The sequence below is a fragment of the Eublepharis macularius genome, chromosome 4 (genome assembly GCF_028583425.1).
Source record: "Eublepharis macularius isolate TG4126 chromosome 4, MPM_Emac_v1.0, whole genome shotgun sequence".
NCBI classification, from domain to species: Eukaryota; Metazoa; Chordata; class Lepidosauria; order Squamata; family Eublepharidae; genus Eublepharis; species Eublepharis macularius.
The window spans coordinates 130363725-130378127 of record NC_072793.1 but is presented as its reverse complement, the minus strand read 5'-3'; the positions used below and the strand labels follow the sequence as shown (position 1 = coordinate 130378127).

At 39.4% G+C, this 14403-nt stretch overlaps 1 protein-coding gene across 1 annotated transcript in view; it reads left to right on the top strand.

The window, feature by feature from the left end:
• GRM7 (glutamate metabotropic receptor 7) overlaps positions 1–14403 on the top strand; it is a 703043-nt gene that overhangs the window by 588265 nt on the left and 100375 nt on the right. The window contains exon 8 of the mRNA XM_054978478.1: positions 9044–9979. Within this exon, the coding sequence (XP_054834453.1) occupies positions 9044–9979 (936 nt within the window). The remainder of the gene's footprint in view (positions 1–9043; positions 9980–14403) is intronic.

The window sequence follows — 14403 nt, the reverse complement described above, 5'->3', positions numbered from 1 at the left end:
ACTCAGCTCAACCCCACCCCTCCTGAGTAGATACAAAAGACCTACATCTTTTCCACACTGTGACACTGAGAGATCTCTGTCTTTTGGTGCTACACCTCTGAAGATGCCAGCCACAGCTGCTGGCGAAACGTCAGGAACTACAATGCCAAGACCACGGCAATACAGCCCGGAAAACCCACAACAACCATGATACAAAGATATGTAAAGGGAAATCCAGAAGTAGTTGGTGCACATCTTGTGCCATCCTTCCTACCTTTCTTGGCCATCTTGTGCAAACTACCAATTTGAAGATCCTTTCTTGAGGCTTTCAGAGAACAGCATCCCAATTGTTTTTTTCTTCAGGACAGGTCATTGATTTTCTTCCACACCATAATTAAACATGATAGGAAGCCTTGAAATTCACAGCCTCACTTTTAACATAGAGTCACTGGAGTATAGCTGAAAACAAATCTTGTGGAATAACTACTGGTCAACATTGCTCTCTTTAGTCTCTTTGTTGTAGCTTTTCTAGCATTTGCCTTAGAAACCATTCCTTTGCTTTTATATCTAATTGTGATAAAGCCCTGTGTTAGATATTAGACGTTAGAGATTGATATTAACATTAATGAGAGATTCCAAGCCTAACTCCTCTTGTTGCTCTGTGATTATTGTAGTCTGGGCATTGCTCATAGCTTTTGTTTCATGTTTCTTAAGGTAAGATCAATCCTTTTTACCATCAAATAAAAGAATTGGCTTAGTGGTTGCTTTGAGATGGGTTAGGAGATGTTGATTTCCCACTACATCAGCTCGTAACATTGGAAGGTTGAGAGATCTCCCTTCCCTATGAAGTTCCCAGTGGTAACCAGCACGATTACTGTCCAAATGTTAGTCCTAGTGGTATAATTTTGTTTGCACTTTGAACATACTCAGAGGGACACCTCTAGAGGCCAGGGGGAAAAACTTGGGTAGCCATTCAGATAACACCTAGAAGACAGTAAATCAGACACCAAGGAAGCCTTTCAGGGACAACGTTTCAAAACTGAGACACCACCATTGGAAAAGCCCTGTGTCTGGTTGCTGCCTGCCTCACATTTGCGGGCAGAGGCTTGGAGAGCCTCTGCCTGCAAATATATATATATTCCTTATAAACTCTACAGTTGACTTTTTCATTATATTAAAGACACAAATCAGACAGTCTCACTATTGGCCTGGCAGAATTCATACTGCAAAAGCCACTAAACACCAGCTCTCCTTTAACCCCAATTCATTTCAATGGGAAGGATTTTGCTGACAGTGCAAAACATCTTGTTCTTTTATAGAATAAATAGATTGAGGTTTTGCACTGGAAAGAGCATCCAGGTTCTTATGCATCATTTGCAAAAACTATGTAATAATATAAAGTGATAAACAGAAATGCTTGTGCCAACAGACTCTTTCTGATGGACTATTTTTAAGCTTATGCTAGCCGAAGAAATTACAAGAGACTGTGTGTGTGCGCATAACTGCCTGTCATCATCGTTCAGTATAAACATTTAGCCTAATTAACTGCCACTTGAAGAACTGCAGGGTAGGCAATCTGGAAATAGAGAAGTGTGTTTTAGCTGCTGTGCTTAACATGATCTTGCCTTACCCTGAGTCTAGATCAATCTATCTATAGAGTTGACAAGCTCAGCTTGGCAACCAACTGGAGTGTTGGAAGTCATGGGCATGAAGGGGCAATGTTGCTAATGATACTACATCACTTCCAGGTTGTTAGAGATTTATGGTATTTTATATATTTAGTTTAGTAACTTAGCAGAGTAACATATAGCAGAGTAATTTAGTCAGAAGCGTTTAAACCCTCACAAACGTGCATTAATTAATCCTCAGACAAAATTCATAGAAAGATAGAACTTACAGTTTATTGTAGCAGGTTTCTCCATAGCAATATCTTCTGGTAATAACAAGGGAAAGATCCTATCTAAAGAGTTACATTCTCTAGGCTAATACCACGACCTGAAACTAGGCAGTGAGGTTGTAGGTGCAGGTTTGTGGACAAAGAGAAGGGCTCCATGAGGAGCATGGTAGCTTCACATCCTTTCTCTTGGAAGAGCATGAGGGAAGGTGTAAAATCTCCCAAGAGGCACAGAGGCAAGAGAGGAGGAGTCAGTAGGCGCTCCCACCTTAGACAAGAGAATGGCAGATTGCTAGACTTATACATTACATTCAAAGAGACATGCAGTGCCCCCCAGTGTCCAAAGGCAGGCTGAGTTGCCTATTCCAACACAGGTAAAACCCAGAAGTGACAATGGAAAGCTCTAGAAATTGCCAGCACTCATAGAGTACCAGACAATTCCTAGAGCTATCCATTATAACTTCTGAGTTGTATCTGGAAGTGACATACTGGCACGGATACTGTTGAGTTTTTCTCTCTTAATTTTTCTCCTTTTGCTGCTCCAAATGGCAGCAGGAAACAAAACGAATCACTGGGGATTTCTTGATATAAGCAGGCATATGGTTAACATATCTAACTACTACCTCTCATGTAGTGTTTATTCTAGCAACAACTCACTTGAGTTTATAGATCTTTCCCATCCTTACTGCTTCAGATCCTTCTAAATGAAGATACCAGTGACTAAACGTGAGACCCTATACATGTACCAACATGGCTCTGAAAGTGGATTCGTTAAGATATCTGAAATGCTATTTGTTCTCGTGTTCATGTGCTTCCTCTTCCACTCACATACACAGTTCAACTGAAGCTTTATTCATTTAGGAAGCCTTGAATCAAACTTCAACATGCTATGACATCTGAATGCACAAGTCTGGGAAAACTGAGTTGTTTCTTCCCCATAAACCTAGATTCAAAACTTCTATTTAATGCAGGTTTAGAATTCTCGTTTGTGAGACAAAACACACTCCAGTCTGCATTTAACATCACAGCAAACTGAAGTTTGTTACAAATCTTCTCAAAGCAGCAAGTCTTTAATCTTGTTGTACATGCAAAGAGACGTGATGGGGCACAAACAGCATTACGAACAGAAAAAGCCCACAAACAACCCAATCTGCTGTTCGCGAACAAGCTGTTCACAGCTGTTCGTCAAGCCAGACAGTCTGGCACCTGCAATCAATCCCCTTGGCAACTGGAGGCAGGGATTGTCTGAACTCTGTCTGAACTCCTTCTGCCTTTCCTTCTGGCTTTAACCCTTCAAAGTACTTCCAGCAGAGATTCCCGTTTTTGCCACTGTGAAGAGAAAATGACAGCCAACGGAGAGACCTGTGGATCATGCCTTTCCCAGGATGCAATCTCTCTGAAACTTGGGGGTCTTCAGAGGACAGTAAGGACTATGTCTCCTACAAATTTGGTGGGTATTTGACATTGGGAAGGTCAGTTGGTAACCCTTCAAAGTAGCTGCCAGCAGACACTGCTGTTTTTGCCAGAACACGGCCCTTTAAACTATCAGCTGGCAGGTGGCAGGGGGAATCCTCTCTCAGCCCCACCCACCTCACAGCTTGTTTTGTTGTGGGGATAATAATAACATACTTTGTAAACCGCTCTGAGTGGGCATTAAATTCTCCTGAAGGTCGATATATAAATCGAATGTTATGATGACAATGATGATGTCTGAATGTGGCCTTTTAAAATGTGGACTTGAATGCATTATTTTCTTTGTTAGACGATGACTTATACTAATTAAGAGGATTGAAGGAAGTGTGATACTTCATTCATGTATGTATTTATAATACATTCTTCCAATCCTATACCACCCAGGATTGTCTAGGATCCTTATAGCACCCAGAATGGGGATGGACAGTTATGGTATGAAGATGTGTACTTTATAGTATGTTTTCTCTAACCACAATCCCTCCATCTCAGAATAATATAAACTTTATTGGCTCAATCAAACCAACTCTCTCCCCTGCCCAGTCCTTCCTAGTTACATCTTTTTCCCCCCAGCTAACACTCATGCACTTTGGACAGGAATAAGCATGCTCAGTCTTCTTTCAGCCTACTTTGGTGGGATAAGTGGTGAAATTTTCTTTCTTAATTTACAAATGAATGTATATCTGTGGAGGTACCTGGTTATGCAGAAATGGTCCCATTTTGTAGCTCTTGCCAACCATAATGAGGCCCCCTACTTTACTACACTATTGTTCTTATTTAACTAGTAATTTATTCATTTACTCTGTATAGCTTTAAAAAAATAGATTGTTATGCTTGATTTCTAATGTGGCACATTTTCAGCTTTTTAAATATACCATCTTATCAACATATAACTTGTAATGCATTTTATGTCACCTTGGTTTCATCACAGCATGTTTTTAACTTGCCTAAATCAACCAATGAATGATTCATAGAACCAGAATTAGAAATCTGTGTTGTGAGTAGAGATGAACATGAACCGGAAAAAAACCCAAACCATGTGGCTCATGGTTCATCAAATTTCACGAACCATGAACTTTCACGAACCTGCCCCTGGTTCACGAACTGGTTCATTTGGTTCATGAAAATGTCACATCTGGGTCAGAAAATCATCACTTCTGGGTCAGCAGAAGGTCACTTCTGGGCCAGCAGAAGTTCACTTCCGGGTCAGCAGAAGGTCTGCAGGAAGTCCATCCCCTGTTGCCTTGGAAACTGATTGATTGGCACCAGGCTGTCTGCGGTGACAAACCAAAAAATGAACCAAACAAACCAGCCTAAAGTTCATGGCAGTTCATCAGAAATGGGATCTGATGAACCGTGGTTCACGAACCATGAACCGGCCTGGTTTGTGCTTAATTTTTGTTCATATTTTGGTTCGTGCCCATCTCTAGTTGTGAGTGCTATTGTTCTTTTTTCTCTTTCTTGCCTTCATTTTAATATGTGTTGCTGTGGGATTGGTTTGTAACATTCCCAACAGCTTGTCAGAATGAATGAAGACAACAATCTAAGAGCCCAATTTCCTCTCTTTCTATCAAGTAGCAGCATGACCCTGTAAAATGATAGTGGCATGCTTAATGAATCCCCATTCCCTCTCCTTTCCTGGTGTGCATTGTCATAGGAAAAGGTCAATGGACTTTTCTGTTACCCAGTCAAGTCCTCTTTCTAATCCAGTGCTCTTGCTGTTCTCTGATTAAAGCTTGAAGTTCTGAAAAGAAACTTGAGTTAGAAAGCGAGCAGGGCCGTTTCATACATCTTTAACATAGCGCACAATTTTTGACAGCATCCATTTATAAATCAGAGGCAGGCAGCCACGAAAGTGCCATCATCATGGACGGCGTCAAAAATTGTGCAAGGAAGCCAGCATCCTTCTGTGAGTATCACACTGTTTTAAAGACATGTGAAAATGGCCCTGATTCGGAAAAGAAGGAAGCACACCAAATTTCTGAATCTAGCCAATGTTGCATTCTCCAAAGTGGAAAAGGGAAGGAGTTTCCCTGTTTAAGAAAAAGTACAGTAGACCCTAGGATAATTTCTCCAAGCATGATTGTACTAGTTTTGGGTATAGGACATGAAAACATGTGCCTTAGCACATATGTTTATTGGGTAATAACAAAATACTTTTCTTGACAAAGATAATTTATAAGCTTGCCATTTCATATAATTGTAGTATCTTAATTATCTATTTATATACCTTAGACTGAACTGTCATTTTCCAGTACTGGGTCCACACCACTGAATCTGACAATAATAAGTGTCAAACTGATAACCTTATAGGTCTTTGAATAGAGTCCTCAAAAGGATTTGAAAGAATTAGTGGGTTTAATTTAATAATTAGTGGATCAACTTAAATGGACTTAGAAGGATGTATCCGTGCTTTGGACAGCACCGTGAAACCAGTAATAGCTCTCATTATTTCATTAACAATTTGTGTAATAGCTAACCAATAAGCCTGGATTCAATTAAATTTCCACCGAAGATGAAAAATATCAACATGATCAGCTTTACGCTTCCAGCAGTTAAATCTATCAGTATTTAATATCTTATTTAATCAGTCAGGCATGAGGCTGATTATAAAGCATTTTATATTCTACCTGTATGGAATAACTCCAAGAACAATAAAGCAGATATCCTAGACCAAGTTGTGCTCATTACTATTATCATTAAATATCTATCCCATTTTTTTGTTTTTCATCTGGAGTCAGCAGAAGATTAGATAACATTAATACCATTCCTTTTTAGTAATTTTATAATTCTTGATAATTTCTGCCTAAAGTATTAATTAACACAGTCTTAATTGATTTCTTAATTTTAATATGAGAACTGCCTTATTTGGAATTGATGTGGACAAATTTTGACGTATTAATCTAACTTCCCTGTAGATGCTACAATTCCCATTCACATGAAAATCTTAATCACTCCGTTGCTTGTCTTTCCTGATTAAAGGAAAAATCTCAAAGACTACCATTTTATTAAACATATGATCTTTTGGACCAGCAGTGCTTTTTTGTTTTTTAAAAAGGTGCCAGTATTCATATATATGGTTGCTTTGATTTCCACCAGTTCCTCCCATAGGAGTTAGGATAGCCCTCAGAAAGGTGCTGGTGCTCAGTACAATTAAGTACTACCACACACACAAAAAACCTCTAGTAATCAATACCAGTGGGGAACTTGTAGGACTAAACTTCCTTCTGTATTTGCCCTAAATCCTGAACAAATTTTCAGGAATAACTTTGCACTTAAGCATTGGATTCCTCAATTCTTTCTTAAACCAGGTTTAATATTCAAGACTTTAAAAGGATAAATTACTCAAGCCCAACTCTTACTTCTTTACTGGTTTCAACCAACATTGTATCCATTACCACTGAGCAGCCTCACAGTAATAACAAAAATCTGGAAAAATCAGACCTTCTCCTTTCGTTAGTTTTTGCAGTGTATAGTTTTAGCTGCTTTCCTACCCAGACAAAATTTGCCAATTTTTCAGTTCTTATGATCTGCCAATAAAGTTAAAGAAAAGAACAGAAAAAGAATGTTTTAAAGAAAAGAACTGGAAAAGAAAGAACATAGACCTTAATTGCTGAAATTCTCACAAGAAATGTTAATTGAGTTTATTCCATCTGTTCCAGTCTTCTTCAACTTATTTTACCCAGATACCTTAATTAATAGTAGCTAAGTGTCTTAAATTAGTAGAAAATCTGATACCTAAGTATCTAACTTCTTAAATAGCATTTATTTTACCAAATCAAATCTTGAACAGTAATTCAGGGGCAATAATATCCAGTTACTCAGATTTATCCTTATTCATTTTATATTCTGAAATAAAGCGTAAGTCCAATGAGTGAAATAATTTTACAAATTAATCAAATAGTTTGTCCAGCAAGATTATAATATTCTCATCATACAGCGAAAATTTAATTTGATCTCTCTCTGTTCGAGCACCCTTTAATGCACTGAGAACATACATTAGCGATAGCAATACGCTGAATTCCTAAAAATGAAATAGTGGGCAATCCTGGTGAATAATTCTCAATAATGTTAATCAATTAATTAACGTCATTTATACCCCACCTTTTCCTTCAATGGGGACCAAAAGTGGTTTACATTATTCTCCTCTCCATTTTATTCTCATTACTCCATAAAGTAGGTTAGGCTGAGTGTCACCCAGAGATCTTCTATGGAAGAGCAGGGATTTGAACCTGGGTCTCACAAATCCTATTTTAACATTTTGACCACTATATCAAGCAGCTTTTTAATTGAGACTGTATCATAGTATTCTTTCACTATCAATATTTGATACAGTAAATAATATGCATTGTGGGTCTGTTAGGAAAACACCATGGTAATGCTGGTTGTGGATATCACAAAAGATGTAGTTAAATTATGCTTGATAATCATCCTTAAATGGGCTAGTCTCTTTAGATCCTTATTTCCCAGCCCATATACCTTCTTTATCCGTATAGAGAGAGTGACCAGTAGTAACTGTAGAAATAATCAGATGCAAGAAAAAGAAAAGCTACTACTCAAGAAATGGTTCAGATATTACATTTGTTGTTCAAGGGAGTCACACCGGTCATATTCTTGAGTATATACTAACTTATTAATTCTTTGGGTAGAATTAGGGTGATTGGCTATTGTTATCTTCACAGGTACCTATCACAATCCCTGAAGTTGCTACTATTGTATTATCAGTTATGCTTGGCTCACATTATTACATTTGGATTTGACTCCAGTGACACCTTAGAGACCAACAAGATTTTCAGTGCATAAGCTTTAAGGAGTCAGAGCTCCCTTCTTCAGGTAACAGTACATCTGAAGAATGGTATCTAAAAGGCATCTGAAGAAGATAGCTTTGACTCCCAAAAGCTTATGCCCTGAAAATCTTGGTCTCTAAGATATCACTGGACTTAAATACTGCTGTACTACTGCAGACCAACACTCCTATGTGAAACTATTACATTTCTGCACTCAAGAACAACCACAGGACAACTAGACTTAGCAAGAATATAATGTCTAAACTGGCCCTAGATCTCCATTCTGGGGGGAGATGGGACACATATGAACATGAATGACTACATCAGAACAGACTTTCATCAAAGAGGTTGCATTAAGCTCAGTGGATTAGTTTACACTTTGAACTTCAGAAACTGATTTTGAAGGTTGCAGACAGAGATGCCTAAATCACATTCTCTTTGTTCATTAAATCTAAATCTCTTTGTTTATTAAGCCACATTTCAAGTGATCTCTATGAACATGAGCTTTTCAGGGATGTGAAAAATGACTTTTCATATCTTAAAAATGTTGTATAGATGTGTTTTGCTATGTTTTTGTTATTACAGCTAAAGAAAATACCAGATGGTTAAAAAATACTGTACTAAAGTATCATCTAAATCATATGGATTTTATCTAATAACCCTCATTTATTTGAGCATTATTTATTACATTATTTTACTTTTTATCTATATTAACACTCATGTATTACAATGTTTCTACCAAAACATTGTATATTAGTTTTTTTTTAATCTGAACATAATTATAAAGGAGATTCCATCACTGCCTATATTAGTTCTATGTTTCTTTTCCAGTAAACTCTTCAGTTATCTAGCTCTTTTTGATCCTTATATCCAGATAACTAGTGCCATTGACTGTATATTCTTTTACTCATAGATTGATGAAATGCAGTGGGGCAAAGGAGTGAAAGAGATCCCTTCTTCTGTCTGCAGTCTTCCTTGTAAACCAGGAGAACGAAAGAGGATTATTAAAGGGATGCCCTGCTGTTGGCAGTGTGAGCTGTGTGATGGATACCAATACCAGTTTGATGAAGAAAGCTGCAAAGTCTGCACCTACAATCAGCGACCTAATGAGAATCGCACAGGATGCAGCCCAATCCCTATTGTGAAGCTGGAGTGGCATTCCCCATGGGCTGTCATTCCAGTCTTCCTCGCCATGCTTGGAATTATTGCCACCATTTTTGTCATGGCAACCTTTATTAGATACAACGACACCCCCATTGTGCGGGCTTCTGGAAGGGAACTCAGCTACGTTTTATTGACGGGGATATTTCTATGTTATATCATCACTTTCTTAATGATTGCCAAGCCAGATGTTGCAGTGTGTTCTTTTCGGCGTATCTTCCTTGGATTGGGGATGTGCATAAGTTATGCAGCTCTGTTGACTAAAACAAACCGTATCTACCGCATATTTGAACAGGGCAAAAAATCAGTGACAGCACCCAGGCTTATTAGTCCAACATCACAGCTAGCAATCACATCAAGTTTGATATCAGTACAGCTTTTGGGGGTTTTCATTTGGTTTGCAGTTGACCCTCCCAACAGTATTGTAGATTATGATGAGCAGAAGACAATGGAACCAGATCAAGCCAGAGGAGTTCTCAAATGTGACATTACGGATCTACAAATCATATGTTCTTTAGGGTATAGCATTCTCCTAATGGTTACATGTACTGTATATGCCATCAAGACTCGGGGTGTCCCAGAGAATTTTAATGAAGCCAAACCCATTGGATTCACTATGTACACTACATGTATAGTATGGCTTGCCTTCATTCCAATATTTTTTTGCACTGCACAAGCAGCAGAAAAGGTACGTGCAATTAAGTCATTTATATGAAATCATTATAAATATAAATTGTGCATTACAGAATGGATTCAGATGATTGGAAGAAAGTGTTTCTTACAGGTACAGCAATACTAACCACGTTTTCTTCTGCAGTTAGTTCATAGGCCATTTATCTCATACTGTGGGGTGAATGATCAAAAAGAATCAGTTGATCTATCAGTTTCATGGCTGCATCTGTTTCAGCTGTACCTTTTCCAGAATGATGAATAAAACCTAGTTGTCATTTTAACACAAGGGACAGCTCATTACTAAATCACTTTGATTACAGGATGTAAAATTATCTTCTGTCAAAAATAGTTTTGTACCAACCTGAATGTCTCGAGTTCAGAGTAACAGAGAAAGCAAAGTATTGCTGAAAGTGAAGGAGTCTGTTGCACAAAATAAGCATACCATAGACACATTTTTCAAACTACAGATTCTGACTCAACCCTATTAACATGAGTAAGGAATGCCCAATCATAAGTTTACAAAAGATGGTGAGAAACAATATGCCAGGGTTATGGCTTCCGCTAATAATTCTACTGAATTTGATCTATACAAATGGCATCTTTAGGTGGTTTTCTTTATCTCTCTGTGAAACTCTGCATGAATGTGAGTTCCATACAAATAAAAGTAAGCAATAATACATGGCTTCTGTGGTCAGTTAAGTGTATCAAGAGCAAATTGGAATAGTGGTTAAGAGCGGCAGGACTCTAATCTGGAGAACCGAGTTTGTTTCCCCACTCCTCTGCTTGAAGCCAGCTGGGTGACCTTGGTTCAGTCACAGCTCTTCCAGAGCTCTCTCAGCCCCACCCACCTCACAAAGTGATTGTTGTTGTGGGGGTAAATAATAACACACTTTGTAAATCACTCTGAGTGGGTGTTAAGTTGTCTTGAAGGGTGGTATATAAATCAAATGTTGTTGTTGCCGTTGTTATTATTCAGCACTTCCGCCAGTGTAATTTTGAATGAACTGTTTCATTTTTTAAAACATGTAATAGTGTAATTAAATTTGCCAATGGGTAGCACTATCCTGAGGCCCATCTTGCCACCGGCACCAGCATGCCCTGCAGCACTGCTCATCTGCTCCCTAAGGACTTTCATAGGAGAGCTACTCTGACAGCCGAGCCCAGCAAGGCACGGTGAGGCCACTGCCAAGAGTACCCACTCCGCTGTTCTCCTGACAACCCCACCATCCTCCTCCAATATCTGTGTGCCCCCACGGCAGGCATGTGAATAGTAAGCAAGGGTGCAGCCATTGCAAGGGCTGTGATCCCTGCTGCCCATCAACACCTCCATCCCCTCCACCAGAGAGCAGGCAGCCAGGGACCACATGCCTCCACACTTACAGCACTTGCATCGGGGCACTTGGACACCTGGATGGGGGGAAGCAATCAGGGGGGGGAGCCCTAGTGCCAGAGGGTTGGCCCCCATCATTGATGGGGCAAGTCACAGGACTGCAGCCCCCCCCCCCTCCTAGGCTGTTCTCAGGATGCCCAGCCACTCCATATGGCCTGGGTAGCTGGAATCTTCTTCCTTGGAGGTATTTAAAAACAGACTGGAGAAGGTGTGGTTTGAGGAGGGGAGGAGCCTCAGAATGGTATAATGCAACCATGTTCTCCAGGGAAACTGATCTCTTTCACCTGGAGATCAATTGTAATTCCAGGATAGCTCCAGCCACCACCTGGTGGCTGGCAACCCTACCTACCTCATTCTTCAGAAAACAGACGCACACAATTATTTCCTAAAGAGAGTTTTTTCCAGTCTAAACCTATTGATTGCAATGGGATTAAACTGGAGTAACTCTTCTTAGGATTGCACTAGAGTAACTCTTAGGGTTGCCTTGGGTTTAAATGCCATTAAACTCCTTAGAAATATGACATTTCTTTTAAAAGAAAATAAATGTAAATATTTTTGTAGTGATGCCGAGACACAGGTTGAAAGGCTGCCAGCCACCTTGAGAAAAAAATGCTCTGTCCCTTTAACAGGGGTTTAATGGATGTTATTTTTCAGGTGTTGTTACCCCTCCCCTCAAAAAAAAACCTTCCTTTGCCAGTCTTCATACACATTTTCCTGCAGTGTGTTGACAATCCTTATGCTACTTCACCAAAAATAAAATATTCCTATTTCTCTGCCTTCCTCTATCCTCGCCCCCCACCCCCCAATAAACAGAGATCAACAAAGCACTATTGGTGGTGCTGGTAAATTCCATATGTAGTGTTTGAATGTGCATATGTGAGAGAGGTCACCTGAACAACCTTTGACATGAATGAAGCCCCGAGTTAAGAGATGCAAAATTGCAAATGCTCCACTTAGAAACTGTCTGTCAGAAGTCTGAATTAAAAATATAAAATATGAACCATAGCCTGCAATGCTAAGAACATTTTCCTGGGAGTAAGCCACACTGACTCAAATGGGGCTTACTTCTGAGTAGATCTGCATAGCATTGCCCCCATAGTCTAGTTTTTTGTTTGGGAAATTTGATCTATATAAGACAATCCTTCCCCCCAGTCTGTCTTGACCCTTCTTTGCTACTCAGTTATTTGAAGGAGCAAGCACAGTTTTGTGTTTGTTATGGTGCTTCTGAAAACTTCTTCAATCCAATTCATTTTTCTTACTACGCATGCCTTTTGTAAGGTTTTTGCAACAGGCAACCATTTACCATAGATTGCAGCTACAGATGAAACTATTTGGTGCATTCATGTCTTATATTGGATAATGTATTATACAGTTTATTGGGAGAGTGAAATACAGTCATGTGCAATTGTTATATGTGATGCTCTACATGCAAGTTTTGTTTTTTCCCCTTGCCCTACAAAGTGTATATTAGTCCACCAGACTTCTGACTTCTCTGATACAAAAAGTGGATTAAACACTGCAGTAGTCCAGGCAATGACACTACATTTCTGGTGGTATGTGGACTGGAAGCCTTTATTCAGTCTCTGGCATAGTTTTACTAACAATCAGTGCATCTTCTCATCTCACTCCTCTCATTAAGATCTGTCAGTTCAGGAATGCTATCGACTATGCACTGGGCTTCTTCTGAGAATCACAGGTCACTTGTGGTCAGACTCTGAATAGCATCTAGTGATCAAAATCTTCCACTGCTGCAGTGGGGAGTTCAGTATAGCTGACATCTCCTGCACCCCATTTGCTGCCCAGCTAAGCAGCATGGTGTAGCATAGCTTGTTAACCTCAGCCTTTGGAGAGCATCGCTGTACAAATGAAATGCTAGTGATGCTACTGCCAAAATAATTGGCCTTGACAACAAAACTATTTTAAATTCTTGAGCAGATCTGTGGATACCTTGATCAGAAGCAAAGCAGCCTGCAAGAACTGTTAGACTAATTATAAAAGCTATAGGTTTATGCTGGAATCAATAAAAAGTAGCACTTGAAAAGAGCAGAAACGGCTCTGGTAAGGTCAAGCAAAGCATAGCTCAATCAATAAGCCAAATTGAATCAAAATATTAGAATAGCAAAGTGAGACGATAAGGAGGTGAGTGAATCAACCCAGTTCCATAGCACATTATTCATGGGACTGACACACACTGAATAGATTTATTCCCTGGAACCTTCCCTTACTTACAAGTACATTTTCACTTTGAATTGTAATATTTCTGTCCTTTTGAGACTGCAGAACAAATATTATTTTCCATGGAATGGGAAAAACAACCAATGCTGAAGGTAGCTTCATATTTGTGAAAGTGAAGGCATGAAGGGTGTTTGTAGACCTGTGTGTGAGAGTGACAAGCATTCAACTTGTGTGTTTCTTTCATTATTAATTACAATAAAGACAAAAAAGAGGGTATTTTGTAGTTATAATAATTAATATGAAAACAAAACAAATTCACCATCTAAACAGCCTCCAATAACAAAATCCAGGGTTTGGTTCTGGTTTCTTTTGTTGTTACACTCACAGCCTCTATTGGGCTGTTTCCAGATGGCTTACCTGCACCCAGCATGTCGCGCCACATTGCAGGGAAAACACGAAATATCGCGTTTTCTCGCGCGAGTTTTGTGCGACGTCACATGAGTTTTGCGCGACTCACGCGAGAAAACGCGATATTTCGCGTTTTCCCCCGCAACGTGGCGCGACGTGCTGGGTGCAGGTAAGCCATCTGGAAATGGCCTTGGTTTCATTTTTACAAGACAGGCAGCATTTTACTAATAAAAACATAGTGAGGTAACAGTGTTCCATAGGAGGAGGGGAAGAGGTACTCTGGGAGGCTGCTAGAATTACATACTTTGTGAGGCGTTCCAATCCTGAAGGTTATGCAGTGAACTTTGCCTTCCTCTCTTCTCCCAATGCCTTTCCTATAGTGCCAAACTTTCTCTTACAGTCTGTAATTTTCTGCTTGCTCCTCTCCAAACCTTATCCCCCAACCAAGCAAATCTTCTCCAAGGTCC